Source organism: Lontra canadensis, unplaced genomic scaffold (assembly GCF_010015895.1).
Source record: "Lontra canadensis isolate GAN:19392208 unplaced genomic scaffold, GSC_riverotter_1.0 scaffold29, whole genome shotgun sequence".
NCBI classification, from domain to species: Eukaryota; Metazoa; Chordata; class Mammalia; order Carnivora; family Mustelidae; genus Lontra; species Lontra canadensis.
Window position 1 is genome coordinate 12,638,248 of NW_022631023.1, and position 26,351 is coordinate 12,664,598.

At 40.4% G+C, this 26,351-nt stretch overlaps 1 protein-coding gene across 3 annotated transcripts in view; it reads left to right on the forward strand.

The window, feature by feature from the left end:
- Nucleotides 1-6,349: 6,349 nt before the first annotated feature.
- SCAF4 (SR-related CTD associated factor 4) overlaps nt 6,350-26,351 on the forward strand; it is a 67,275-nt gene continuing 47,273 nt past the window's right edge. For all 3 annotated transcript variants that reach the window (XM_032865440.1, XM_032865442.1, XM_032865443.1), the window contains exon 1: nt 6,350-6,791. In XM_032865440.1, coding sequence (XP_032721331.1) covers nt 6,762-6,791 — 30 coding nt within the window. In that variant the 5' untranslated portion in view covers nt 6,350-6,761. The remainder of the gene's footprint in view (nt 6,792-26,351) is intronic.

The following is a 26,351-nucleotide window of genomic DNA, read 5'->3' on the forward strand; positions in this document are numbered from 1 at the left end:
CTGCTTCCCCCTTTCTCTCTGCCTGCCTCTCTGACTACTTGTGATCTCTGTCTGTCAAATAATAAATAAAATCTTAAAAAAAAAAGTAAAAGAATGGAAAATATATGTCATGCAAATACAAATCATAAGACCAGAGTGGTTATATGAATATCTGATGAAACAGATTTCAGGGTAAGGTCTATTACCAGACAAAAAAGGAAATTTTCCTATGGAAACAGGTCAATTCATCAAGGGAAAATAATAACCCTAAATTTATACTAACTGAATAACAAAGATCCAAAACACATGAAAGAAACTACTGACAGAACTGAAAAGAGAAATAGAAGGGGCACCAGGGTGGCTCAGTTGGATGAGTGACCAACTCTTGATTTGGGCTCAGGTCATGCTTTCAGGGTCTTGACATTGAGCCCCATGTCAGGCCCTGCCTTGGCCATGGAGCCTGCTTAAGATTCTCTCTCTCCCTCTCCCTCTGCTCCTGCCCCCACTGCACTGGTGCTTGCTCATGTACTCTCTCTCTCTCTCAAAAATAAATAAATAAATAAATAAATAAAGATAAAATACATTTTTAAAAGAGAAAAGAGAAATAGACAAATCCATAATCATAGGAAAAGATACCAAATCTCCTCTCTCAGTGACCAAGAATAAGTAAACAGAAAATGAAGAGATAAATACTTAAACAATACTATCAACCATCCTGACCCAATTGACATTAATAGAACATTCCATCCAACAACAGCATAATAAACATTATTTTTAAGTGTACATGGAACAATCATCCAGAGAGACCATAGGCTGAGGAATAAAACAAGTCTCAAAAAAGTCAAAAGGACTGAAATCACACAAGTCTGATCTCTGACTACAATGGAATAAAATTATAAATCAATAACAGAAATATTTTTTAAGATATTTAAAATACTTTTTAGACTTAAAGTTATTTTTTAAACAATACATTTCTAAATAAATGTGGGATAAAAGAAGAAATCATAAAGGAAATTGCAAGATATTTTGAAGTAAATGGAAATGAAAAGCACAACATATTAAGTTTTGAGAGGGAAATTTAAGGTTTTAAATGCTTAAATTACAAAAGAAAAAAATGTCTCAAATCGGTGATCCAGACCTCCAAACTTAAGAAACTAGAAAAGTAAATTAAATACAAAGCAAGCAGAAGGAAGAAAATAAATAAGGTAATGGTGAAAATTAATAAATCAGAAAGCACACAAGTAGTAGGATTAATCAATAAAATCAAACGTTGGGGGCACCTGGGTGGCTCAGTGGGTTAAAGCCTCTGCTTTCGGCTCAGGTCATGATCCCGGGGTCCTGGGATCGAGCCCCACATCAGGCCTTCTGCTCAGCTGGGAGCCTGCTTCCTCCTCTTTCTCTGCCTGCCTCTCTGCCTACTTGTGATCTCTCTCTCTGTCAAATAAATAAATAAAATCTTTAAAAAATTAAAAAAAATAAAATCAAAAGTTGGGGGAGCCTGGGTGGCTCAGTGGGTTAAGCCTCTGCCTTGGGTTCAAGTCATGCTCTCAGGGTCCTGGGGTCAAGTCCCGCATAGGGCTCTCTGCTCAGCAGGGAGCCTGCTTCTCCCTCTCTCTCTGCCTGTCTCTCTGCCTACTTGTGATTTCTCTCTGTATGTCAAATAACTAAATAAAATCTTAAAAAATACATAAAAATAAAATCAAAAGCTGTTTCTTTGAAAAGATCAACAAAACAAACTTCTAACTACACTGAATAAGAAAATTTTAAAAAGAACATACAAATTACCAACATCAGGAATGAAAAAGGAGACATCACTACAGACATTAAAAGAGCAATAAGAGGGTTGCCTGGGTGGCTCAGTCGGTTAAGTGTCTGCCTTTGGCTCAGGTCATGATCCTAGAGCCCTGGGATCAAGCCCTCCATCAGCCTGCTTCTCCCTCTGTCCCTTCCCCTGCTTGCTCTCTCCCTCTCTGTCAAATAAATAAATAAAATCTTTTTAAATTTTTTTTAAAATTAAAAAATAAAAGGGCAATAAGAGACTAGTATAAAAAACTGTATGGCAATAAGTTGTCAACCTTTAAGCAGACAGGTTTCTCAAAAGATATTAATTATCAAAACTGACCCAACAAGTAGAAAGAACATTTGAAGAGCCCTGTATCAATTTAAAAAATTAAGTTATGAATATAAAACCTTCTCATAAAGAAAACATTAGGCCCAGATAGGTTCACTGGTGAATTCTAACAAAATCTTAATGAAGACATAATACGGATTCTACACAAACTCAGAAAATTAAGAAGGAAACTGCTCTCAACTCATTTGATGAAGACGGGCTGCTCAGACATCAGAACCAGTGCAAGAAAGGAAACTACAGACCAGTATCACTCATAAACATAGAAGGAAATATTCTTGACAGAATCTCTACAAACTGAATTCAGCTCAGGGCATGATCTCAGGGTCCTGGGATGAACCCCTGGGGCAGGCTTCACACTCAGCAGGGAGTCTGCTCAAGGATTCTTTTTTTTTTTTTTTTAAGATTTTATTTATTTATTTGACAGACAGAGATCACAAGTAGGCAGAGAGGCAGTCAGAAAGGGTGGGGGAAGCAGGCTCCCCACTGAGCAGAGAGCTCATTGTGGGGCTCAATCCCAGGACCCCGAGATCATGATCTGAGCCGAAGGCAGAGGCCCAACCCACTGAACCACTCGGGCACCCCTGCTCAAGTATTCTTTCTCTCTCCCTCTGCCCTTCCCACTGCTTGTGTGCTCTCTCGCTCTCTCTCTAAAACAAATAAATCTTTTAAAATAAAAAAAATAATAAATAAAAACAAAACGAAACCACCTCTCAAGAAACTAATAGAAGGGAACTTCCTCCACCTGTTATAGGGCATCTACGGAAAACCTATAGACAATGACCTAGGTAATGGGGAAAGAATGTTTGCCTCTGAGATCAGACACAAGATACTCTCACTACTTTTATTCAACATTTTGCTGGAGGACTAGTGAGTGCAGGCAAGAAAAACACATAAAAGACATAGACAGTGGTTGGGAAATATAAATAAACTGTCTTTATTTTCACAAGACATGATCGTGAACAAATGACCAATATGCATATGAAAAAATGCTCAACCTCAGGGCCAGGTGTTAGACTCTGGGGGAGTAGTTCCGGGAGAAAGGAACTTCTGCTTTTGTTTACCATGGTCTCCTAAACACCTAGCACAGTGCCCATCACAGAAGCTGTCATATTTATTTCGTGAATGAACGAATGAAATGAATGGGCAAATGTCAGACTGGGGTGGTTCATTTCACTTCAGCCAAGACTTGATTTTCATAACTTTCAATTTTAGAAAAGATATCTTACATAACAATCTTGATGAATTCCCTGCCTCGATGCGGGGGGCTCATCCGGACTGCTGGGCTCTCTGCTCAGTGGGGAGTCTGCTTCCCTCTCTCCCTCTGCCTGCCTCTCTGCCTACTTGTGATCTCTGTCAAAAAAGAATATTTGGGATCAATTTTGTTTGTTCCTGCAGCGAATAATTAAGACTACATTTCTCTCATTTTAAAAGACACAGGCAAAAATCGACAAGGCAAGAAACAAGTGTTGGAGAGGCTGTGGAGAAAGGGAAACCCTCTTACACCATCGGTGGGAATGCAAGGTGGTACAGGCACTTTGGAAAACAGTGTGGAGGTTCCTCAAAAAATTAAAAATAGAGCTACGCTATAACCCAACAATTGCAGTATTGGTATTTGCCCCAAAGATACAGATGTAGTGAAAAGAAGGGCCATCTGTACCCCAGTGTTCATAGCAGCAATGGCCACAATAGTCAAACTATGAAAGGAGGCGAGATGCCCTTCAGCAGCCAAATGGGTAAAGAAGATGTGGTCTATATATGCAATGGAATATTACTCAGCCATCAGAAAGGATGGATACCCACCATTTGCATCAATGTGTACGGAACTGGAGGGGGATTATGCTAAGTGAAATAAGTCAAACAGAGACAGACAATTATCATATGGTTTCACTTATTTGTAGAACATAAGGAATAGCATGGAGGACATTAGGAGAAGGAAGAGGAAAATGAAGTGGGGGAAATCAGAGGGGGAGACAAACCATAGGAGACTATGGACTCTGGGAAACCAACTGATGGTTTCAGAGCGGGAACGGGGGGGGATGGGTGAGCCCGGTGATGGGTATTAAAGAGCCCACGGATTGCATGGAGCACTGGGTGTTATATGCAAACAATGTATCATGGAACATGACATCAGAAACAAATGATGTACTGTATGGTGACAAACATAATAAAAAATTATTAAAAAGTAAATAAAAAAATAAAAGACACAGGCATACCCTTCCTTCATCCTGCAGCTTTCTCTTGATGCTCTTACAACCTGCCTTCACAGCCAAGTGTCCGTGAAATATCTCCTTTTGCCTTCCCCTCTGGGATGCACGTCAGTTTGGCTTCTGTCCGCACCCACTCCTGCCAGCGTTCCCTCCTGGGATCCTAGATGCTGTCAGGTACTTTCCAGTCCATGTCTTGCCACCTGCTATCTTCAGCACGAGACCTGGTCTCCTGGTCTTTTCTTTCTCAGTTTCTTCTCCCAGCTTCTTCCCCCTTCCATACCTCTGTTCCCCGCCTGCTTTCCCTATTTTAGATCCTCCCACCCCTGGCTGTGCGCTAATGACTCCCAGGTCTCCGCTTGCTCTCAGCCAGCTCTCCTGACTCCACAGGTGTTTACCCAACTGCCTCCTAGACATCTTCACTTATGTGCCCCAGGGGCACCTCGAACTCCACCAGCCCCAGAAGGAAATCATGTGGCTCTGGGCATGTTAATAGAATCGGGCCTCACTTCCTCAACTATGAAACAAGGCATTACTGATAGCCACCTCAAACAGAAGCCTGTTACAGAGATTAAATAACACGGAATTGTGTATTGCATAGACTCCAGCACACGGTAAAGAATCTACAGGTGTTTACCATCATTCTACCTTCACTCAAACCCATTCCTTCCTCCCCATAGTCCCCAAATTGACTTACAAATCCACCACACATAACTCTCATCCAACCAGAACCTTGAGCAGGCTCCGTGACAACTCCCTGTTCCTCAACCTGTCATTCTGTCCCAGGCAGTTCATTCCACTTCCTAAAATTCTGACCTTGTCTTTCCTTCTCCACTCTGTTGCCTTAAGTCCCTGGTATCCCCTGGGGCTTAGAGCCATGCTTTCTGTGACCTCACTCTTGCTGCTACACCTTCGTTCTGAAAGAGCACATGGCATGACACCACCCTCCCCTTAAAACCTGTCTGCCTCCGCACTGCCTCAGGGACAAAATCCAAACTCCTTGTAAGCGTACAGAGGATCTTCGGGACCTGGTCTCAGTCACTCCCTCTCAGTCCACCCCACCCCCTAAGCTTCACGGGTCCTCCTCAGGGGAAGGTGATGGCAAAGTACTCATCAGGTTTAATCACTCCACAACTTCTTCTCCAACAGCTGCTTCTTCTTCCAGATGTACCCTGGGTGCCACTTCCTCTGAGAAGCCTTCCTGGACGTCTAGTCGGATGGGTATCTTTCTTCTTTGTTCCCCCTGGGTCTCCGTCCTTAACATTTATCATGCGTTAGGTCTTATCTGCCCTCCCCACTAAACTGAGCGGTCTGCCGGCAGAAAGATTGCCTTTTACTTCCATATCCCCAGAACCTAGCAGAGTCGCCAGCCAGCACACAGTTGGTACTCGAGGCACGTGAACCGGGGCAAAGTGCTTCCACCAAAAAGGAAACGTTTGGGGGAATCTGCAGCAAGGGTTAGCGAATCCCGCGACAGAGGGCTTCCCGGGGTTCCTTAGAGTATCCACTGCCTGCACTTCCTTCTCAGGGCTTCACTCTCGCAGTTAGAGCAGACAGGGCTGCACAGGCAGAGGCTGCACGGGCGCCTGCAAATGCACGCTCAGCGGGCTGAGGTTAAACCCTGCGCCCTTTGTTCCAGGCAGCGGAGAGCAAGTGGGTCCGTGCCCGCCCTCCCGCCCGGGCCGGGCGCAGGGCCTGCTTGGGCTGAACGGCACAAAAACGCACCGGGGAACGCCGCGTCGGACAGGGGCGCGCGTGTGCGCGGGCCCTTTCCGTGCCAGCCTCCCGACTCCGGGGTCCCGCGCTCCCCAGCGCCCTCGCCGGGGCCCAGCCTCACTGCCGCGCTGTCTCCCGGGCCAGCCGCCACCGCCGGCGGGAAAGCGCCAGGCGTCCCGGCGTCACGCGCCAGCAGCCGGGCGCGCGGCGCGCGGGACGGGGGCGGGACGGGGGGCGGGGCCAGCGCGCCTGAGGCGGGGCGGGGCGGGGCGGGAGCCGGGCACAGGAAGAGCTGGGAGGCCCGAGCCGTCCCAGGGTGCCCCGCGCGGCGTGGACTCGGGCCGCTGCCGCCATCCCGCTGGCGAGAGGGAGAGAGAGGCCCGCCCGCTCGCCGGTCGGGCCAGTGTGGGCTAGTGCGTGAGGGCGCGGGGGGCCGTGTCAGCGAGACGCAGAGCGCAGCCGCCACCGCCAAACGGACATGTTGGAGCCCAGCGCCACCGCCGCCTCCTTTTCCTCATCCTCCGAACGGGACTGAGAGGGGGCCCGCCACCCTCCGCCTCTGCCGCCCGCCCCGCCGCCTCGGCCGCAGCCTCTTCCTGCCCGGCCTCTAGCTCCGCCGCTCGTCGCTTCCCACCGCCCCTCAGTCCCGGCCGGTTCCCCGGCCCCGCTCCGCCGCGGCGCGAGGTCTATGTGACCGGCGGGCCCGGAGCAGCCGCCGCCGCAGCGCGAACATGGACGCCGTCAACGCCTTCAACCAGGAGGTGAGGAGTGCTCCGGGCTGGGGGGTGCCGGGCCTGCCGCGGGAGCCGGGGCTCCGTTTCTCCCGCCGCCGGAGATTTAAAGCTTTGGTCGGGGTGGGGACGCTTCCTGCCCGGGTTCCGGGGCGGCGGGGCCTGCGCGGAGCGGCCTGTGGTCCGGGAGAGGTCGCGGCGGCCACGGGAACCGACCCTATACCCCTCCCCCATCGCCCACCCCCGGGCGGCGACCTCGGGCTGCCCCCCTCGCCCCTTCCGGCGTCCCCCAGCCCGCTTCGGCGCTGGTACCTCTAACTTCGCCCTCTTTCAGGTCCAGGCTCTCTCGCTGTCTGCTCCCAGCCCCGTTACTGGCTTCGCAGTGCCGGGAGCCAGCAAGGGGCTAAGAAAGAAGCGCGGGCGGGCGTGTGGGGTTGGGGGCGGGGGAGCGGGAGCATCTGCCGGTCGCTGGGCTGGCGGAGCGGCGGCCTCGGCTCTCCTGTTGCTCAGGCCGAGTCTCGGCGGCGGCTGGACTCTGATCCCGGGTCGGGGAGGAGGAGTTGGAGAGGGTGTTCATTCCTCTTCTCCTGGGATGCACACACTTAGGAAATGGGGTTCCCAAATGAAGAGGGGTGGCTCTATCATTTCCAGTCATGAACGCAATCCTCTTCGTGGGCTCCGTGGCCCCAACGTGACACCTAAAAAGTTGAATGGGAGAGGAGTACTTGCTCCGCCTCGGTCCGGTAGAAAGCCGGCTTTGGCCTCCAGTCCCCCACCCTCGCACTTCTTCCGCGGTAGTTAATCCGCGGCTCCCTTCTAGGGGAACATTTACATGTGAAAACCTCCCAAAACCGGGAACAAAGCTGCCTGCCGCCCTAAAGCTCTATAGTTTTATCTCAAGTCATTCCAGGTGCTCTTTTTGGAGCTAGAGTCCACACGTCCTCTTCTTCAGAATGACTTGGGGGGAGGGGACTTGACCATTTAAAATGCAGTTACAGAATGGAAATTGTTGTCCTGTGTTGAGTTGGATTATTTTCCTTTTCCAAACACTAGAGAGAAACCCAGCATTGAAAAAGTCAGATGTAGTTCTGTAGCTCTAGACATCTTGCTGCGGCGTTAAAAACTTGTATCTCACAATAAGGTTTTGTAATTTCACTTGTAACAGAATTAACGTGCGATAACTTTCCTTTAGATTTGCATTGCCGTAATAGCCTTAAAATGGGATCCTCCAGTAACACTGCGTGGAGGATCTTTTATTGCCTTACAGATTATCCTAGAAATTATTTGTCTTCAACCGATGAGTGCATAAAATGTCTTAATTGGAGTAGCAACTGGCGTTGGACAGTGTGGTGATTTTCAAAATAAGGAGATGACATTTTCTAATGTTTGATGGCTAGAGAATTTGTGAGAATGCTCCAAAGATTTCAGGTTTGGAAGTTGACTTGGTTTCCTGAAGGCAAAATTCACTGGAATGTTGGCTGTATGAGGACAGGGAGTTTTGTTCTTTCCTACTCCCCTCAACATAGGAGGCAAGTAATGGTTGAATGCATGAGAATTTTACAAATGGTACAGCAGTTTTTTAAAGATCATAAGTACATTTCTTTTCCAAGATGAACGAAGAAGGGGATTTTTCGAGTATTCTTAAGATCAGAAGTATTTGATTCTCAGTTAAACAATGTGGAAGTTGACATTAAGCAAAATATCTTATGCTCTGGAAAAGTGTGAGCAGGAGTTTTTACTCTGAAAAAACAAAATAAGGTGTGGTAGTGAATTCTCAAAAAAGGAAAATGGTGTTTTAACCTTTTTTAAATGTACAAAATGAGAATTTTCCTGTCATTGTTCACCTTTCTGCTCAAATTTTTATTTCCATTCCTACTCTTTATGAACTCCAAATTACATTATGTTAGGTGAGTGTTGCCAGTTCTAACTTTCTTCTGAAGAAACTTTCTGGACAAATTAAGATTCATCCTCTTGTGCTGTTTGATTTGCAGTACTTCTCAGTTATTTCTCCCCATTCATGAAATGTTATTGGTTTTCCTGTAACCTCAAGTCTCCCAAGTCTTAACTTAGTTTTATAAACTTTTAAGTGCGAGCTCAGCTACGAAGCTGTGTCCTGAATACTGTGGTGCTACTAAGGATCTCTGTCTCTTAGGAGCCTGATAGAATAGAGGACGCAAGACTTATGCAAATAACTTTAACATGTGATAGAATAGCTTCCTTTGGGGCCCTTAAAAAGGTTGACTATGGGGGGGATCAGCAAAGACTTGGCAAGAGAAGGTGGAGTCAGTTTTAGGATTTCAGAAGGTGTAGAAAGTAGTGATTGAAGGGCAGCAGTGCTGAGGAGTGAACAGTAGTTTGATTCCAAAGGCTACTGGAAAGTAAAAGGTGGTTAAGTAATTTGGGGCATGACAAGTTTCATGTCTGTCTAATGTGTTTAAGTTCCACTTTTAGGCTCTGGGTAAGCTGAAGATTTTAAGTAGTGAGGTGATATAATTAAGAAAACTGCTTGAGGGGCGCCTGGGTGGCTCAGTGGGTTAAGCCTCTGCCTTCAGCTCAGGTCATGATCTCAGGGTCCTGGGATCGAGCCCCACATCGGGCTCTCTGCTCAGCAGGGAGCCTGCTTCCTCCTCTCTCTCTGCCTGCCTCTCTGCCTACTTGTGATCTTTGTCTGTCAAATAAATAAATAAAATCTTTAAAAAAAAAAAAAGAAAACTGCTTCATTTGTGTATATATATTGTAGAAGGCAGAGATTTGAGGGAGATGGGCATTTTGAGGATGGAGCTAGAATTGAGTAAAATCTGAACTTGGCACATCTGTAGTGGCAAGGAGAGGAGGGGAAGGATATGGGCCAGAGGATTCCATGCACCTGCCATCTGAAAGGGTTATAAGCACCTTTTACCCCCACGTTTTAGGTGCTGGCAAAGTGGTGATGCTACTAACACAAATCAAGCAGTCATCAAAAGCATATTTAGTGGAAGAGGAAATATGTTTGGTTTTTGAACAGGTTGAGTTTGAGATTGAGTGGAAAAGTCATGTGGAAATTTTTGGCAAGCAGTTAGTTGGGCATGTAGGACTCCAACTTGGAAGCAACCAAGAAATTGAGGAAGACATCTGGGAGTCACTTTCAGATGTGCCCTGGAGAAAATTGAGGAGGAGGGTGTGCCGGGGTGAGAAAAGGAATTAATATTTACTAAGCATCTGTGGTGTATCAGGCATTTTATAAATACATATCTGATAGTCTCACAACCTTGCATAGACATCCACTTACAGGTGAGGTAACTGATTTTCAAAGAAGTTAAATAATAATTGGCCCGGGGGCAGATTGTTAGCTAATGGTAGAGCTGGGATTTGAATGCACATCTCCTCTTAATTGCTGCCTGAAGCTAATATTTTGTATGATACCAGCGGAGTGGTCAGACGTGAAGACTTAGGGAAAAAGCTACCTGTACCCCTGGGGCAAATAATACATTATATATTGATAAAAATAATTAACAAAAAAATGTAAAAAGAAAAGACTTTAAAAAGCTACTAAAATTTGAGAGTAATGGGATCTGAAGTAAGGTATGGTGTTAAAGGAGGTAAGGAAACAAAGATCATAAATGTAGTCTTTTTTAGAAATTTGGTTCTGAGGGATTTAAGGACAAAGTTGCTTCAAGAATGAAGGGAAAGAAGTACAGTTAACAGTGTAGTAGGAACTAATGGTAGGCCATTTGTATGTTTATATAGCATATATGTGATCTTAGCTTAATAAGTGATGTTGAAGCCCTGGTCTCAGATGGGAGTAGAAGTTTGAGCATGTTGGGGGAGGGAAAGTGTAGAGTAGTACATTTAAAAATAAGAGGGCTTGCTTAGAACACAGTTGTGGATAAAAGGAGCAGTACAGATCAGCACAGGTAAAAGAGGTCAGTATTTCTGATACAAGAAGGGAGATAAAAAGAATGAAGTTATTAAAGACACCCATTAAACAGAGGACTTTTACGGTGAGGCAGTTTGTTAAGTGTTGTAAAAAAAAAAAATGTTGTAAAAAAATGAGTGACCAATTATAGCCAATACTTAATTGTTTTCTGCTATGTTTATATACTCCTTAATGTGAAGAGTTTGGCATTTTGTAAGTTTGTTGAATGAATAAAAGTTATAGATTGGATTTTTTAATACATTGATTTCATTTTTAGCCTTTAACCAATCTCTCTAATCCCAAAAAAAAAAGAGTGTATCTTCCCATACTTTTGGGAGGGGAGCATCATCTGTGATTTTAAGACGTTTAATTAGGGGCAGCTGGGTGGCTCAGTCGGCTAAGCACCAGACTCTTGATTTTGGCTCAGGGTCCTGAAATCAAGCACATTGGGCTCAAAGCTCAACATGGAGTCTGCTTGAAATTCTCCCTTTCCCTGTGCTCGTCCCCCCACTAGCACAGGCACCTGTGCAGGCTCTCTCTAAAATAAAATCTTTTTTTAAAAAAGGGCTTAATTAAAATATAAAAAAGGGTAGAGACAATATAACAAGAATGGACAGTTGTTACTATTATAAGTGTTTTTAATTTAAACTTAAAATATTACAAGTTAAAGTCCTTTCCTCCCACAGAGGCAATCAAAATGAATTTAGTATCAATCTGTGGTACATAATATATAATCTGTATTTTGATATCTGTAAGTGGTATATTGTACATTTTTGTGGGTTTTTTCCCCTCAAACATTGTTAATCTCATTCTAATGCTGGGTAGTATGCTGTCATTTGAATAAACCATGTTTTATGTATCTGCTTCCCCAGTTGATGAACATTCAAGTTGCTTCTCAGTTGTTGCTGACAAACACTGCAGTAAACTTTCTCAAACATGTCTGCATTGTATAAGAGTTTCTCTGGGACAGCTGTTCTCAGGACTACAGAGAGCTTTTGTATCTGTGGCTGATAGCGTACATATATATATCATAAATCTTTGGGATATTTATCATTTTAGAAATTTAGTCTGAGAAATGCATTTATTGAAATAACAAACCCATTATATTTTAACACATTTTTAGCATTTTAAATGAAAAATAGTGTTTCCCCCCAGAAAATGAGAAGTGACATTGTTTTACATTTTGCAAATCTCGTTTAAACTTTGGTTTATAAACCTGGATTCTCTCATGTACTTCTTTATTCAGTCTCTTGCAATTATACACATCAGGTAGCCTCTGGAAAACTTTGCTGTACACTTGTGAGAAAATGAATGAAAGGGGCAAGAAATGTTTTAGTATTAAAATGAAAACAGTTTTTACCTCACAGACCACTGAAAGGAACTCAGACCCCCAGGGATCCACAGACTATTCTTAGAGAACTACAGCGCTAAGCTACTGAGGTGGTGTACATCTAATGCTGTGTTGGAAGTGCAAGAAGAAAACATGAGAACTTTGGCATTCATTTTTATCTTTAAACTCAGACTAATTAAGTTTTATGAATATTTTATGTATGAATTTACGTTGATGCACTTAACCACTGGGTTGTCAGTCTTGGACCACCACGTTATCCTGAAGGAGGAGTTGTGTTCCACATCTCAGCGGGGAGTTGCCACCCCTTTGTTTTCCCACTGGAAATTTTTGTGTATGAACTGTTGTATGTTTTACCTATTGATTACTACGTCTGGTTATCTTCCAGAATTTAAATTATATGAAGATACTTTAAGTATTTTTTTCCTTTATCTGTTAATGTTCGTCTTCACTTGTTTTTGATCATTCCGTCCTTGGAGAGGTCTGTCTAAAGCAGTGGATAAAGAGTTGACACAAGATTCTTACTGTGTGGAAGAGACGTAGAGGACTAGGCCACAGTTGAAGTAAAACTGGAGGTTTTTTCCCTTGACTCATTTGATCATGTTATGCTGTTACCACAGGAGTTTTAGATATTAAAAGTTCTTGTGGTATTCCTCTCCTTTTTCTTGACTCTAAGAGAATTGCTCATCTCTAGCAACGGTAGAGGTCTGGCCTTACGGTGAGTGTAATAACGCTGGCTCTTCAGAGCTTTCTGTTGCAGCATTTATCACTGATGTTCTTTTTGAAAATGTCCCCTACCCTGGAAGTCTGGCCTTTCATTTAGTATTACGTTTCAGAAAAAATTACATGGACACGATAAGGAACTGATTCAGAGAAAAGTTGGAATCCTAGAAAAGTTGGCTTATAAATCTTGTGAAATAATTCAGGACTTAGAACTACGTGGCAGAAAATTGACAGATGGTAGTTGGTATTGGGGTAGGGTGTTTTTTGCCAGATGTAAATTGTAGGTTCTCTGCCATGGAACCCAAGTGAATATAATTTACTTCAGCATTCCAGGTAACTTCTGCACACATTGAAATCTTGTTTTAAATATATTTTAGTAACATGGTAGGAAAAAAGTTGTTACAAAGATGATGAACCTTAGTATTATTCATAACATTTGTTGAGATAATATGCCAGATTCTTTTTTTTTTTTTTTTTTTTAAGCATACTTCAGAGCAACAGCATACATCTTTAATGATGAGCTAAAAACAAGCTACACTACATTATTGGCTATATAGAATAAGCGGTTTACCCATTATTGGTTTAAATTTTTGGTAACATTAGTTGATTAATATTCTGTTCCTATAGAACAAGAAAAAGTAGATTTTGGTAGGACTAGGCCTTAAAATGATCTGTTGAAAGTTTAGACTTGAAGAGACATGTCTACATTTCTTTGTTAATATTACATGTGACTAACAGTGTACTACCATGATTTTTTTGGAAAACGAATAAGATTTCACAAACAGTATTATAATTTTATTATACCCTGGTCACCTTTGTCCTATTAAATATTTGCATGGTTTATTGATTACATTTCATTGCTCTATATCTAAAGCTCCTTACTGGTGCTTGTTAAGGCATAAGTATAGAAACTTTGATAGTCCAGTGAAGCACATTGTATTGACTTATAGTGAATTCTGCAAGAAATCCAATGTAACTCTGGAGCGAAGTTAAGAATTAGAACCTAAGCTTTAGGTGGAGTCACAGGGTGGGAGGCGGTACTGGTGACAGCAGGGCTCAGTGAAAAGTAGAGAGCCATCCATGTTCTTCTGAAAGTTATCATTTGTGTTTGGATAATTGGTGATTTTGGTATAAACCCATGTAGGTCAGTAATCCTAGTTGGAAGAGACTGTTGAGCAGTGGCACGCCTTGCATAGGTGACATCCGGAGCACAGTTTTTCTTTTTAATAGATCCCTTTTCTACAACAAAATTTATTCCAGAAATAATCATGAGAATGGCCAAGAAAGTAACCTGAACTTTATGCCAATTGCAAATATATATTACAGTGGGAAAAGGTTAATATTTTTAAATTGCATTGATACTTTTTTGGGGGAAAAGTAGAAAAATTTACCTACATACTGGTCTGTCATAATGACTTACTAGGATATTCCAGTTTCTCTTCAATCGTTACCTTCTGCGTATTTATCGCTGACTGTCAAGGTGATCTCCACATATTTGTGTTCATAGACCGTTAGAGCCCGTTTGATCAGTCTTCACCTATAATTGAAGAACACTTTTATTGGTTTTAATTATGAAAAGTTGTAAGTAAAGCAACAGATAAACACTAGTTAAGGAGTCTTAAACATAAATTATCTTTGGTTAGAAATTTAGGGGAAAAAACCACTTCACAATAAATTCTAGAAATCTAGAATGTCTTTCTTCCACATTGATTGTAGTGACTTTCAAATATCTCCTCAGCCCAAAAAAATAAAAAAATTCACTGAAATGTTTCCACCAAAAAGTTCAGTGTAGATTTCTTTTAGTTAAACGTTCTTTAAATTATGTGTAAATGTCTGCTTCCTTACATTTTGTTAAGTAGTAATGGCATTCTCCGTGATTTTTATTCGTGGATCTTCAAGCTCTGTGTTCCACTATACCTTTGTTCAAGGCTGATACTGGCTGTTTGTAAATACTTATACCAGAAAAAAAGATCTCAGAAAGGAGAATTGCATTCAGCTATCATATTTTGAATGTACTCTTTAACTACATACACACACGTATATGGGAACCATAGGATTGGAGAAACAAACTGAGCCTGAGTGCAGGCTGTGTACACTAAATCTCTTTGTAGTGACTCTCCAAATGAACAGGTAGGGCGAATCTGCATGTTTGGGGCACTGACCGCATAACTGGGGGATTTCCTAATGAATTCCTACTTAGAGTAGATGGCTTAGTAAAGGACATGTAGTAAAAATGTATAAATTTGATGCTTACATATTGTTGAAATTTAACAGTAACCAGAGCAATAGATTAAAACCTAAACATCTCAGTCAACGTGTGTTCTGGGAAGGAATATTTTGTACCTGATATTATTTAGAATTGCTAGTGTTCAGTGATGACAGAATGATTTCAGTCAGTTTTATTACTGTGTTTAGAGTCTTCAGAGACAATTTACCCACTGACTGCCTGACCTATGTTAGTTTCTCCCATTGTCCCACTGTCCGTATGCTGTTGGAGAACAATAGTGGACCAGCTCTGTAGTCTCTCACTCTCCCTCTGCAGTGTTTTTAAGATATCTTTATGCATTTTTTCATGAGTATTCTACTTTTTTCCCTCCTTTTGACTTTGTCAGAGCGGAGTTTTAGCTGAAGTGGAATTATATGCTGCTTAAAGGAAGCCTATAATATGGAAATTTACAGTAATAAGCCATTTAAGCCTTTAGGAAGCATAAAATACTCTTCAGACTTTAATGGCCATATATCACCTTATTCACCTTAATTAAGAGATGCTGAATGATAAGTCACTTTGGAAAGGAGAGCCAGGTTTGGGGTTCATTGGAGATATGTTCAAATCTTTATAAAGGCTCTAATTATTGATTAATACCAAAATAGGCAAATTCATAGAGACAGTAGATTATTGGTTGGTGGGAGGGAGGAATGGGTATAGAATTTTTTGGAGGGGATCAAAGTATGCTAAAACAAAATAATGTTGATGGCTGCCCAACTCTGAATATAGTAAAAAAAACAACAACAACACTGAATTGCATACTTTAAAGGGGTGAGTTTTATGGTATATGAATAGGAAAACATTAGTTTTTAGCACATCATTTCCATTATTTTGTTGCTTGATCTGATTTTCTTTCCGTTGAAAATAGTCCCTAGTAGCTGCTGAGTGGTTCTGTAAATTATTTTGTTGATCTTGAGTTCTAAGTTTGTTTTATAGGATATCTTTAGTTTTTACATGCTATTTTAAGAAGTAATCCAGGGAAGGATAGGAAAGGAATCCTGCATTTGCTTCTTAACTACCAGCCAGATGCCAGCTAATGGGCTAAGAGGTTTTTTTATAGGTGTGTCTTTCCATTCTTTTCATTTTGAAGTTAGGGAAATGGAAGAGATGGTGTGAATTGACCAAGGCCACACCGGGTAATACGGCAGTTCTGCGACTTTACAGAGTATTTTTAAGTACCCATCTGAGCCCAGTCCATTGCCCCACATGGTTGCGCTGGAGGTTTTTAAGCAGTGGCTCTTTGTCTGCTGGAGTGTTTATGAGGGGAGAGGGCTCACTAACAACTTTTTTACATCTGAAGTATGGTAGCAAGTACACTATAATGTATACTTCTGGAAGGATTTGTAGAAGTTTAAGAATAATGAAGTTTGGTAAGTTTTTGAGTCATGCATAGATAATCCATATTTAAAACTTAAATGCACTTCTAGGCATTTATATTTCTTTTACTAATTTATATTCACAAAATTTTAAATTGAGGATTTTATAAATTCTAACATTTTCATTTTTAGTCCCGTACTTGTGCATAAATCCATTCATCACAACTTTGTGGAAAGAACTGGTTATAAATGAAATACATTAAATATGGAATAATTTTTTTTTCTTCTAATCAAATGATTTTATATCCAGGAACTAATTTTTATTTCTTCAGTTGAAGTCTAGGAGAAAATTACTTAATTCACACACACACACACAAAAAAAAGTTTTTTCAAAGATTTTATTTATTTGAGAGAGTGAGAAGAGAGAGATGGGACAGAGGGAGAGGGAGAAGCAGGCTCCCAGCTGAGCAAGAAACCCCTTGTGAGGCTCAATCCCAGGACCCTGGGATCATGACCCAAGCTGAGCGCAGACACTTGAACTACTGAGCCACCCAGGCACCCCTCACAAAACTGTTTGAAGACAATTTTGGGGGGGACACAAAGTTCACTAGTATGAGGCACAGGAAAAGGAATTTTGCAATCTGGAATCTGCTAGTAAACAATGACATAGAGAAAATATTTGCCATTTCTTAAAATCACCTTCTGGCCTATTTCTTGATCAAGTGAAAAGAAGTGGAGGATTGATCGGAGTTCAGTGAACCAAAATGTAGCTAAGGACTGAAAAAATGACCTATTGTCCTGAGCTGGAGCTGAATGGGTTAAAAGCCCTGCTAAAGAGACCAGCCTTGGTTCTAAAGTGGGAAGTTTGAATGAGGGGCTCTGGTTGTTGGCTGGGTCAGTAGAGCATGGGACTCTGGATCTCGTGGAGGGGTGTTACGCCAGGTTGGTGTAGAGATTACTTAAAAAATTTTTTTTGGGTAAAGGGTAGATTCTTGGAAATTATAGCAGAGTTACTCTTAAGTGAAGAATAAATTAAGGGCATACTTGACAGAGTAAGTTGTGAGAAATTAACTACTTAGAAAATTAGTTCTGCCAGCAGCAAAGGGTGACAAATAGGGCTTGGTGATATAATTAAAAAGTGTGGAATAATGCAGAGGATGTTTAAACTGATAGCCATGTTCTATTTTCTTTCTTTTTTCTTTAAGATTTATTTATTTGGGCGCCTGGGTGGCTCAGTGGGTTAAGCCCCTGCCTTCAGCTCAGGTCATTCGATCTCAGGGGTTCTGGGATCGAGTCCCGCATCTCTGCTCGGCAGGGAGCCTGCTTCTCTCTCTCTCTCTCTCTCTCTCTCTCTCTGCCTGCCTCTCTGCCTACTTGTGATCTCTCTCTCTCAAATAAATAAATAAAATCTTAAAAAAAAAAAAAAGATTTATTTATTTATTTTAGAGCTTAGCCCTGGCGGAAGAGGGAGAGGGAGATAGAGAGGGAGACAGAGTCCCAGGTGGACTCTGCACTGAGGGCAGAGCGGGCTCAAGACCCTGAGATCATGGCTGGAGCTGAAACCGAATTGTACACTCAACCAACTGTGCCACCCAGATGCCCCTGCCATATTCTCTTTTCTTTTCCTTTTTTTTTAAAGACTTTATTTATTTATTTATTTATTTGACAGCTCACAAGTAGGCAGAGAGGCAGCAGAGAGAGAGGGGGAAGCAGGCTCCCCGCTGAGCAGAGATCCTGATGCTCCATCCCAGGATCCTGAGATTAGGACCTGAGCAGAAAGCAGAGGCTTAACCCACTGAGCCACCCAGGCACACCAATACTCTGTTTCCTTAATGCACACAGATATAATAAGTAGTCAACTCAAAATAGTTTCATATTTAATATTCACAATTTTTTTTTTAAGATTTTATTTATTTATTTGAAAGAGAGGCAGTGAGAGAGCGCATGAGTGAGAAGGTCAGAGGGAGAAGCAGACTCCCAGTGGAGCTGGGAGCCTGATGCGGACCTCGATCCCAGGACTCTGGGATCATGACCCCAGCCGAAAGCAGTCGTCCAACCAACCGAGCCACCCAGGCGTCCCTAATATTCACAATTTTTATTTGCACTTATAGGTGTGTATTTTGTAAAGCATTACTCCAAATTCTGGAACTAGGAGAAAACTTGGAGAGTTTGTAGGAGGATGTAGTAAGGTAAAGATAAAGGAAAAGTATGAAAAATTTTTTTGAACTTGAGAATATTCTGTGCAGCTATGTTGCTTGTAAAAATATCTGGTTAGGATAAAAAAAAACAAATCTTGCCATTTACAATGAGGTGGGTGGATCTAGAGGGTATTATGCTAAGCAAAATAAGTCAATCAGAGAAAGACAATTATCATGATCTCATACAAGGAATTTGAGAGGCAGGGTCGGGGGGTGTCAGTGCGGGGTCAGGGGGAATGAAACAAGATGGGATTGGGAGGGAGACAAACATAAGAGACTCTTAATCTCAGGAAACAAACTGAAGGTTGCTGTGGGTAGGGGGAAGGGATAGGGTGGCTGGGTGATGGACATTGGGGAGGGTATGTGCTGTGGTGAGTGCTGCGAATTGTGTAAGACTGATGATTCACAGACCTGTACCCCTGATGCAAATAATACATTGTACGTTAATTTTTAAAAAAGAAAGAAAATATCTGGTTTAGGGATCTTTAGAAATCTGAAAAGTGAATTTTGTGGAGAAATAAATGGAACGATTTTCTAGTGTTTAAGTCAAATGAAAGACTGCTTAGTAGGAGCAGGGAGACAATGGTTTCTTTTTCTTGACTTTTTGTTTCAATAGCCTTGTAAATTTGCTCCATCTTAGGAATAGTTCGTGTTAATGCCAGACTGTCTTGTCTCTATACCTTCCTCTAAGCAGGTTGAAAATTGGCTACGATTTGGGTTTCAAAGGGCTTCTGATTCTATGGAAAGTAAATTGAATTTGCTTGGCGGTAAAGTATGTCAGTAACTAAAGGGATACTTTCTTTAATGTGCAGAGGTCAACAAAATACAAAGATAGTGATTTCTCAAATTTGAGTTTTATATCCACAAGGGCATCAGGTATTATAAATATTTAAAGGGACAAAATTTTAAATTTATTTTTAAAAATGTTTTAATAATTTTGAAAATTTTTGATAACTCAGAGACAAGGTTTAATCCATGAATGAGCTATATCTGATAATGATGGTTCTGTATATTATTTTATTATATTTATAATCAGAAGTTGAGAAATGCATTTTTGTCTCAGACACAAAGTGTTTCATTTTGAAAATCAATAGATTTTAATCTCTTTCCCTTTAAAATTAATGCAAGTTATGTAAACTTAAATTAGGAAAAAAAGAAAATACCATCCCACTGAATACCATTAATATTTTAGGGTGTTTTAGTCTTTTTCCCCCTCCACTTGTGTTTGCAAATTTTTACACGGTTACCAGATCAAAATTTTTAATAAGTTATTTTCTGATTTTAAAATAGTCATCATGGAAGATTGGAGCATGTATTATTGTTTTAGATAAATTTCTAGAAGTGGTATTGTTGGCTTAAAAGATAAGAAAAAATTTTTTTTTCAGTTCTTGATACATAGCTTTAAACTTCCTGAAATTAAAACTCCCCAATTAGTTCTCATCAGCAGAGGGCTCTGTTTGCTTGATGCCAAGCCACATTCATGCCAGTTAGACAGCTGAAGAATTGTGTCTCATTGTTTTACTTTGCACTTCTTTGATTATTGGTAGAGTTGGGCTTTTTTTCTATGTTTATTAATTGGCTGTTGCAGTATCCTTTGTTAATTGAGTTACTTTCCTCTACATATTTTTCAATTTCACCGTCTCTTACTGTTTGCATATGTTCTACTTTCAGGTAAAACGGCGTAGTTGGTAGAATGGCATTGTACATGTGATTGGTTTGCAACTCTTTGTACCTGTCAACCCATCATGTCAAATTGCCCAGTACTAAAGTATTAGTTTAAAGATTTTATTTGTTTATTTGACAGAGATCACAAGTCGGCAGAGAGGCAGGCAGAGAGAGGGGGGGAAGCAGGGTCCCTGCTGAGCAGAGAGCCCAATGCGGTGCTTCATCTGAGGACCCTGAGATCATGACCCGAGCAGAAGGCAGAGGCTTTAACCCACTGAGCCACCCAGGCGCCCCAAGAAAGTATTAGTTTGAACAGACCTTTGATATAGTGTACTTAAGGCATAAAGTGAAATGCCATGTAAAAGGAGCTCTTAACTATCCCTTTCCTGATTGTTCCAGCAGTATTTTATGGGGTGGTCTTCAGGCTGTCATTAGATGAACAAAGCATCTTTGCAAAAGAAAGTGATTCTATTTCGAATGAAAGAGGAAGAAAGATCAGAATTAAATGCTTTGATACCTGCATCTATCAGGAGGGAGATTTGACTGTCAGCCTGTCACTTTAAGTGTACATACTTCCTTTTGGAAGGATTCGTATTTTTTCTTCAAAGTTTGTAAATAAGTATTAATAACACCAGCTTAAGCAGAATTTGTCATTTTGGAGGTGATAATAGCAAGGAAGGAATACTGCAATATATAATCAGTATGATTCATTATAAAATAAATTTGAGGAAAGCAAGTTTCTTAAAGTTTAGGGGGAAAGAGGTAAGCATTCCATTGAAAGATTCCTAAAGGAAACATTGAGGGATTAGGGACTAGAAGAATTATTTAGACTAATATGGTCTTCTAATTCTTTTCACTGCTTTAATAGCTCTATTTCAAAGAACAGGAAAAGGCATATTCCAGAAATCGAAGACTCAGTGCCAATAACTTTTATCTTTGCTGGTTCTGTTACTAGAAATTTCTAAAATACTCAGAGCCAGAACAGGTTCACTAACAATTCATAGCAGACCAAATTAAACTTTTCTCTTTTGTGAAGTGTGTTTTACCTAGTGAGGACTATAAACCAAGTATTTCAGAAAGATATGTGTCTTGTTTTCATCATGAATACGTTAGAAAAATAAGGGCAGGATAAGAGTGTTGTCAAGTCAATTTTAGCTGACAGGCAGTGTCCAAGGACCATATGGGTCATCCCCCAAGTAGGTCCTGTTCTTACTAATTTTTAAAAAACCATTGAGTTGGAAGAAATCATATAAAGCACATTCATGAAAGTTCATGAAATTTGTGAGCTGATTGGAGTAGCTGCTTCATCAAGTAGCAGAAAATTATTTCCAGATGACCTAAGTAGATTGAGAGGACTGTCAGAAAATAACATAAAGTCAACATGAAGATCTAGTTTAGATAGAGATTCCATTGAAAACAGTTTGAGGGTTTTGGTTTGTTATAGATGTGGGTTAACAAAAACACATAAACTATTTTTGTTGTTGTTTTTTGTTTTTGTTTTTGTATTTTTAAATAATGTTCTGGGGCCCCTGGGTGGCACAGTCAGTTAAGTGCCTAACTCTTGGTTTTGGCTCAGGTCATGATCTCAGTTGAGGTCTAGCCCTGTGTCTGGGTTCCAGGCTCAGCAAAATCAACAAAAGTTTCTCTCTCCCTCTTCCTCTGCCCCTTCCTGCCCACAGTGGTCTTTCTCTCTCAAATTAATCTTTTTAAGAAGGAAATAAGGAAAGAAAGTTCCTCCCCCATCCACTTTAGAGTTCTAGAACCTTATTATAAGTTGCCTTACTTTGCAGATCTGATGGGGTTAAGGATCTTGGAATGGGTTAATTGTCCTGAATTATCTAAATGAGCACAATGTAATCCCAAGGGTCATTATACAAGAGAGGGAGTAGAGTCAAGAAAGTGATGTGACAACAGAATCACAGAGGTCAGGGAGGAGAAGATGCTACCCTCTTGGCTTTGAAGATGGAGGAAGAGACAGACCATGAGCCAAAGGAATGTAGGCACCCTTGGCTTGGAAAAGCCAGGGAATACATTCTGCCCTAGAACCTCCAGAAGGAATATAGTAGCCCTGCCAACACCTTGAATGCAGACTAGGGAAATTCTGACCTCCAAAACCGTAAGATAAATTTGTGTTGTTTTTAAGCTGCTAATTTTGTGGTAATGTGTTACTGCAGAAATAGGAAACTTAAAAAAAAAAAAGGCAATCCACCGGATTCCATTAACACAGTAATACATCTGGACGAGGTCCATTTGGGGATATCATACTTAAAAGGAATTAGCCATTTCACTAGAAGTACCATCTCACTAATAGTTGAAGAAGATAGTTCAGTGGGAAACATGTTTAGTCAGCTTTAAATATTTTATCCTGCAAGAGAGCTCACTAATCAGAATTGGAACAGGAGAGAGAAGGTATCAGAAAGGAGATTGGGGGTTAGTACACAGGAGGCCTCTGTAACCATTGGAGCTGATTAGTTAGGAGTTTTAAGCTGTATGTCACTTGGCTGCAGATACATTACAAAAGTAGTTCTAAATTCAGTTTACATACCAGGTTAGATATTAATGTGCTATATGGCTTTAAGAGTCTTTGATACTATGGTATTGCTACTGTAGAGAAGATTTCTCTAAGTGCAGTGTTTGAATAGTAGATGTAATACAAAAAAGATACTATGGTAAGCCATAACAAAAAGTGTGTGTAAAGATTGTCAGGGCATTGTATAACTTTATTTAGTGAGTCACTTATATGTTAGGTACGAGGCTGAGATTTATGTCTATTATCTCATTTAATCCTAATAGCTTTATGAGATGAAATATATGCTGTTAATCCCCATTTTTATATTCAGAAGATCTTGAAGTTTAGAGAGGTTAACTAAACTTGTTAGAGTTTATAGCATTAGTAAATAGCAGAGTATCATGTTACTTTGACTACCTCAAACTGAATTCAACATGTGTCACAGGCCAAATAGTCTCATATTTTACCTTCTCTTGAAACTATTCCTTATTGGTATAAGGGATTGTGATGAATGATTCTTCATAATTTTTAGACTGCTTTGTGTATCAGGCTTCTCTGTATGTCCCATAGCAAGACTGTGTTCACATTTATACTTTCTGTAGTTATTTAGCTAGTGACAGAGGAAAAAGCCAGACACCTCTGTTGTTGGCAAGTACTTTTTTCTACTAATGCCTTCCATGTGGGTCTTGCACCTTTTTCTGCCTATGCTTCCTCTATTTTGTATTAGAATTACATGGGTTTCTTTGGCTGCCTTGACATACTTGCTTTCATTGACAGATGACACAAGTGGTGACTAGAGGCTGTAGTAGTAGGGAGAGTGCCTCTCTTAAGTGATACTTACTGAGCGCTCGCAGATGATACACTAGTCATTCATCTGCAAAAACTCACTCAGTTCTCATTGAAGCCTCTGCAGTAGGTAACTACCATACCTTTTTACATATGAGGACACTGCATCCTGTAGAATATGTAATTTGCCCAGAATTGTTTACATTGCTGGACCCAGAATCAAAACCAGGTTGTTCTCTTTCCAGAGTACCCATGTATCTGATTTTTTTTTTCCCACTAGTAGAGTTTGTTGGAATTATATTAAAGCTTATGTTCTCATGCTTCTATATGAAGTCAGTGGGTTATTTTCTTGAGGTTTGTTGGCTGAGATTGGATGTTGATCAGAAATAACTAGAGCCCAAATTAAGTTTACCCCTCTTTCTACTCTCTCTATGCTATGTATTCTAAACTTGATTGAAAAATATGAAATTTTTTTCTAAGTTGACAGTGCTGCTTTTTTCCCCACAGTTTGTTCATAAGAAATATGTTAATGGCTTAAGGACACTATTCATTATTGAAAGTTGACAGCACTTAGTTTGGGGCTTTATTTTCCCTCATTTCTAAGACAAAAGATTTTTTCTCTGAGTCATTGCCTTTGACTGTCACCCCTGTAGTAAGATTTATAATTTTACATAGGTGTTTTTGCGTATATACCCACACACAAAACTGAGAAATTTCACTAAGTAATACTTACTTGCTGTGTACAATTCTGTTTATCTTTTTTTTTACTCTATTCCACTAAAAATTTCTGTCACCCATTAAGCTCATTTTTATATTCTAATGTATCTCAGCCCACAGTTTGAAAAAACACTCATATGGATTATTTCAAGGATTTTTTCTCCTTTCAACAAAATTATGTGTGATGGTAGTAATAGGTGATGTCTATTGTGTACTTTGTGCTAGGTGCTGCACTAGTGGTCTTTATATGTGTTGTTTATATTAAACTTGCCTTAATAAGTAGGGGCTAATTATTTTCATTTTACAGATGAAGAAACAACTTCTCATACCTAGCAGATGGGGAGTCCGGATTTTCCAGACAGTTGATTATTGATCTTGTTCTTATCATTACTTTAACAAATTTATTGTTTTTAAAAATTCAGGAACTATAACCCTAGGACCCAGCAATTGCACTACTGCGTATTTACCCCAAAGATACAAATGTCGTGATCTGAAGGGGCACCTGCACCCTAGTGTTCATAGTAGCAGTGTCCATAATAGCCAAACTATGGAAAGAGTCTAGATGTCCAGAAACAGATGAATGGATAAAGAAGATGTGGTATATATGTATACAATGGAATATCATGTAGCCATTAAAAACACCAAAATCTTGCCATTTGCAAGGATGGGGATAGAACTAAATGCTATTATGCTGACGATCTCACTGACAGGAGGAATTTGAGAAACAAGACAGAAGATCATAGGGGAAGAGAGGCAAAAATTAGACAAGATGAAATCAGAAAGGGAGACAAACTATAAGAGACTCTTAATCTCAGTAAACAAATGGAGGGTTGCTGGAGGGGAGGGGGTAATTGGGTGATGGACTTTGGGGAGGGTATGTGCTATGGTAGTGCTGTGAATTGTGTGGAACTGATGAATCACAGACCTGTACCCCTGAAACAAATTATACATTATATGTTAACTTTTAATGAAAAATGAAAATAATGAATAATGAAAAAATAAATAAAGTAAGTATACCTGTGGGGGGAAAAATTCAGGAACTATAATCTGAGTCTGCTTAGATCACCACCACAAGGTCGTGTACTTCTGAGAGATTTCTCAGCCAACATGTCAATTAACTCTTTCTTATCTAAGATTATTAAATTTCAGTTTTGCTCTAGATCCAGTTAAGGACTTAGTACGTTACCTCTAACTTACTGCTTGGCTGGACATAGCACTTTATCTCTGTGTCACTTATTTTTGTTACTAAAAAAATCTTTGGGTCCGGTCCCTCCATAACAGTTAAATATTGGTATACTTTCTTATTTGGGTCTTCATGCGCATACACACACACACACACACACACACACACACACACACACACACATATATAATTGCATATATATGTGTATATTTATATATAACTTTTAAAAATTTAGTTGTATAGTCTATCATCTTTAATGTCTGTGTGCTATTCATTCCTCTAGGATAATGTATTATAGTATTAATGAAATAATTTCTTTATTGTTAGGTAGTTATTGGAAAGAACTTGAGCTTTGGGTAGTGGTGGACCACAGATTAAATTTACCACCTAAATTATGATTTTGAGCAGATTCTTGAACTTTTATGCCTCAGTGTTCTCATGTGGAATTATAATATCTAACTACCACAAAAGCAATTAGTGTTTCTATTTAAATAGGTAGTGTCAGTGCACATAGTTCCAGTAAGGTATATCAATTTCAGCATAATTTCTGGGTCTCTATATCCAAGGAAGGTATTGATCTAGTTACCAGGGAAACTTTTTGCCTTGCATAAGATAGAAACTGATGAATTTGTGCTTCGAAGAAGTCAGTAAAATATTAGTAACATTCATTGAGCTTTTAAAGGTAATTTTTTCAGCCTCGGGTTTTGTAACTTCTCTATCTGCCTGTAGTATTGTTTTTCTTTATAAATTATATCAAATACAGATTTTTGGCTTTAAGGTTAAAAAAGTCATTTGTAAAGGAAAGCAAAGACTGTCTAAAAAAAATGTGACAGAAGCATCGCAGTGCTTACAAGTAAGAGATATTTTAAGAGCGGTCATCTGTAAAACACTGAAACATGGCTCTGCCTCCTCTATGTACCACTCACTGAGCTTGACACTTCCTGAGAGCTCAGAAATTTGTTAAATTAATGAAAAATTACACAA